Source organism: Triticum urartu, chromosome 7A (assembly GCF_056163025.1).
Source record: "Triticum urartu cultivar PI428250 chromosome 7A, HENAU_Tu73, whole genome shotgun sequence".
NCBI classification, from domain to species: Eukaryota; Viridiplantae; Streptophyta; class Magnoliopsida; order Poales; family Poaceae; genus Triticum; species Triticum urartu.
In genome coordinates, this window is record NC_141879.1 from 110,090,092 (window position 1) to 110,094,509 (window position 4,418).

General features: G+C 53.7%; 1 protein-coding gene across 1 annotated transcript; it reads left to right on the forward strand.

Moving 5' to 3' along the window:
- Window positions 1-1,372: 1,372 nt before the first annotated feature.
- LOC125523168 (uncharacterized) lies at window positions 1,373-3,834 on the forward strand. The gene is made up of 3 exons (XM_048688224.2): window positions 1,373-2,336; window positions 2,406-2,860; window positions 2,943-3,834. Exons 1-3 carry the CDS (start codon window positions 1,418-1,420, stop codon window positions 3,408-3,410), a joined length of 1,842 nt encoding a protein of 613 aa, XP_048544181.2. The 5' UTR covers window positions 1,373-1,417; the 3' UTR covers window positions 3,411-3,834.
- Window positions 3,835-4,418: the final 584 nt, after the last annotated feature.

The window sequence follows — 4,418 nt, forward strand, 5'->3', positions numbered from 1 at the left end:
CGGTCTTCATTTCGCATTGTTGTACTATATGTACTAACTTTAATTGTTCTTTCTATGGATTTTCAAAACTAGTTTGTGCGCATTCCACGTTATGCATGTTAAAGTTTCATTTCTTTTAAACAACCATGCAACTTGTTTGAACATGGAAGCTTCCAAAAGCTTTGCAAAAACTATTAGGGAGGCCCAACACAATACTGCAAAACAGACAAAGCAGACGTTGACGGACGTGTCCACAGACAGCTTCACGGGAAGCAACCATCCAACGCTAATTATCAAGTGTCTACCTAAATTTCTCTCGCTTTTCATCGAATATTTGATATGTGGCGGCGCCCACGCAACTATGATGCCGGAAGCCCACCCGCTGGCCCCCTCCGTGCACACCATCGCGAGGTTGTACGCCCTGCAGTACCCGACCCACTCATGGCGCCGCCGCAGCACCACTTGGGGCGAATGCGGCCTACCATGGCGGAGCAAGCGACCGGGAAGTCCCACAAGCACGACGCGGCGAACGCCCCGTCTGCTCGGTTGGATGCCTCACCCTCACCTTCTTGCTGACGCGGTTGCACGACTCGCGCTCACCCTTCTGTGGTGAGGTGTGCGTGCCTTGCAAGCTCGGCTCTGCCTTTCTCGACACGCATGTCACATCAATACGGGCGTGCGCGCCTGATGCCCCCATGCTTGTGATGGGTGGGTCCCATTTGTAAGTGCACGCATGACAAAGAAATACGACTAGGTCAATCGGCAAGCTAAAATGTTAATTTCTCCTAAAACTTTGGTCCAATTGAGACAAAATAAAAACTCCCAAGATTAGTACGGAGACCATGTACGATTTACTGGAATTGTTTTGCATTTGTTCTAATTTTTTGTTTTGAATAAAAAAGAATGATCTAACTAAAATTGACAATATGTCCTAAACTTCTTCCAAATGAGTTGAGATTTTCAGATCAGTTTTGGATGCATTGATGGTGTTACTAAATTTTATATATTTTTGAGAATATTTAATTTTGAATCAAATTTGAATGAAACAACAGCAACTTTCAATATTTACCGACCATTGGTCCAAATGAGCTATGTTTTTTTAGAATAGTATTGCATGTCGGGATGCATGCATGTGCGATTTGCAGGAATTGTGTGCTTTTTTTGAAATATTTGAATGTTGAGTCAACTTTGTAATGGCCAATGTGGCTCGTTTTCTTTACAAGCAGGACTCACCCGTGAAAGTCACATCAACGTATCTAAAACGCCGGACTAGACTTGGCTTCAACAGATTGCACAATATGTGGTGGTTTGTGCAACAAACCTATAGAGTAGGTGTTTCGTGCAAAATTGAAACAAATAGTTGATGATTTGTGTAATTTACTCTGCACATGGGTGATGTACACAAACGATAAGAGAAAACGAAAAATGCTAGTATGACATGTACTGCACAGGGGCACTTTTTTCATCTATCCGCTGCACTTGCAGGTCAGGACAGCGAGCAGGGGACGCGCTCCGGGAAGACAAGCGTCACCACGCCGGCCGGCCGGCAGGAGCACCGACGCGCACCATGCCTTCCTCTCCCTCCGCCAACCCGGGCCACGGCGTCGCCGCCGCCGCCGTGCCGTCCGGGCCCACGGGCGCCGAGGGCTTCGCCTCGATCCTGGCCACCCAGGGAGAGCTCGACGCGCTCTGCCGGGAGCACGGCGTCCCCGAGGGGTTCACCGCGCTCCCCGCCGGCGACCTGCGCGCGAACTCGACGCCGCCGCCGGGGGCCATCTGCGTGTACGCGCGCGCGCTGGAGGCCGGGATGCGCGTCCCTCCGCACGGCTTCTTGCGCGAGGCCCTCGCCCACTTCGGCGTCGCGCCGGCCCAGCTCACGCCCAACGGGTGGCGCATGATGGCCGGCTTCCTCGCGCTCTGCCGCTCGACCGGCGTGCCGCCGTCGCTCGTGGTGTTCCGGCGTTTCTTCCTGCTGTCCAACGTCTCCCAGAAGCACAAGAAAGGCTGGTACTTCCTCCAATCCAGGCAGGGCTCCGGCCTGCGCTTCACGGGGACGCCGAACCCGAACTCCATTGCTATCAAGGACTGGAAGCGCGAGTTCTTCTTCCTCTCTTCGCCGGAGCCGTGGCCTTGCGCCGTGGAGTGGGGCGAGCCGTCCAGGAGCGCACTCATGAGGCCGGTGCTCACCGCTCAGGAAAGCAAATCGGCGGCCAAGTTGCTGCGCGTTCACGGGGGCGCCGCCGTTGATCTCAGGACGTATCTCAGCAGCAGCAACCTCGCCGCCGCCATGATAGCCACCACTGCATCGGCACCGCCGCCGCCGCCGCCATCAACGCCTACTGCTCCTAGTTCCAAAGGTATCGGAACATCGAAATCCCTCTGATTCCCCTGTTTCGTCGAGCCCTGAAATTGCTGTTCTGTGCTAGGCATGGATCCCGCTGTCCAGGACATGATGAAGGTTATGCTCGCGGAGAAGGCGTCGGCGTCGACCTCGGCCGTGAAAGCCGAGCCGGGCAGCAACGCAGCAGTGTCGCCATCTTTGTGCGGGGAGAAAAGGGGTCTGGAGGAAGCCAACGACGAGGAGGGTCTATCTCTTCCTGTGGCGGACAAGGCGACGAAGAGGATTCGGGAGGAAGCAAGCGGCGAGGAGGAGGTTCCGCGTCTTTCGGCGCCGAACACGCCGCTGTCCAGCGTGTGCTCGCCACCGCCGGGCTTCTCCGGGAAGCCGCAGTACATTCCCGGCAGGCACGACGGAGACACCACGGACTGGGAGGCTGCGCGTGACCTGCTCCAGGGCGCCGTCGCGCCGCCGCTGGAGCGCGCGTTTGCGGCGAGCGCGCCTTCCGAGGTCGTCAAGTCGAGCTACGCTGCGATTCTGCAGGTATGCCAGCAAATGCTTCGGCGAATCGTTCTATCGGTAGGTGATTGTCCGGAGTCGGATCGATCGCGTTGATTGTTTTCAGGCCGCGAACTACGCGTCGTTCTCCTTCCGCCACGCGCTGGAGCTGGAGGAGAAGCTGGCGGCCAGGGAGCGCGAGGCCACGGCGCTGCGGGGGCAGGTGGAGGAGGCAAAGGCCGAGCTCGCGGCGGCGAAGCGGGCAGCAGAAGCGGAGCGGGAGAAGGCGAGGGATGATTTCGCTGCGGCGGGGGCGGAGCTCGAGATGGCGGAAGGCGAGGCGGCCGTGGCGAAGCGGGCTGGGGAGGCGCAGTCCGAGCTCGCCGCGGCTCGGGCGGAGGCGGTGAAGAAGAAGGCCGAGCTCGCGGAGTTGAAGCGGGCCGCAGAGGCAGAGGCCGAACTCGCCGCGGCGGAGGCGGCGGCGGTGCAGCAGCTGCTGGCGTCCGAGGAGGAGGTGCGGCGGCGCGCGGAGGACGCGCTGGAGGCGTACGAGCGCTGGCGAGGCCGTCACGCTCCGGCCGGTCGTGTTGCTTGAGCTTGAGTAGCTCACTGGCTCGTCGATGGATCTGTTGGAATCTGAGAAATTGCTGGACGACTCCGTCGGCACATCGGCAGATGACGAACAAATCATTTGGTCGATCTCGATCGATTCTACGGGCTCTCTTCTTCTAGCCTTCGGGTGCGCGGTGTAGGACTAACATCCAGGCCCAGTTCTTTTTGGCCGATTCTCCTAAAAAAATCTTCAGAATCGACTCTTCACCTAGCTTTTTTCAGAATCTTGAAATTCATTTTTTTTACAATTTGATATGTTTACATCCTAACTAGTTAGAATTGTAAAAAATACATGAGTTCAAGATTCTGAAAGAAGCTAGAAGAAGGCCCGATTTTTAAGATTCTGAAAGAATCGGCAAAAAGAACCAGGCCTCGGTTTTCTGTGATGTGATACGCATTGCAGCATATGTGATTTCTTGTTCACTACTGTAGGTCGATCATTTTTTCCGTGCCCGATGAATATGACTAGAGTGCCGATGTGCTTCACCGGGTTGTTCTTCAACCACCGGCTAACTCTTCTATTTTTATTTTGTGCTAGCACAAATACCCGTACATTGCATCAGGAGAAAATATTAGCTATGCCACGGTTGGTCGGGTCGAGAAAATATGTCATGGGACAATGATCATCGATAACAACGACGGGCAGAGATTGGGACTGGGGTATGATTTGAAGTAAAATTGATTTGATTGACAATGTTTTGTTGAGGAAAAGAAAACTTTCGTCGTTAAACATCACGAAAGTATAATCTTAAGTAATACAAATTACATTAATGTCGTGCGTTTCAACAGTAAATAAATTTGATGGAAGTTTAGCATACGTGCCAACATAATGTAATTTAGTTTTTAATATTGCCGATGGCACTAGCTTAATGGGGTGTTTGTTTTCAGGGACTTTTTTGTGTAGGGACTAAAAAAAATATCTCTTAGAGACTTTTTTATCAAACGGGAGGGACTTTTTAGGGACTAAATTAGGTATTTGGGACTAAATGAA

Coding starts and splice junctions, on each gene's coding strand:
- LOC125523168 (XM_048688224.2), top strand. CDS start 1,418: ATGTACTGCACAGGGGCACTTTTTTCATCTATCCGCTGCACTTGCAGG. Junction 2,337..2,405: donor TACTGCTCCTAGTTCCAAAG/GTATCGGAACAT, acceptor GTTCTGTGCTAG/GCATGGATCCCGCTGTCCAG. Junction 2,861..2,942: donor GCTACGCTGCGATTCTGCAG/GTATGCCAGCAA, acceptor GATTGTTTTCAG/GCCGCGAACTACGCGTCGTT.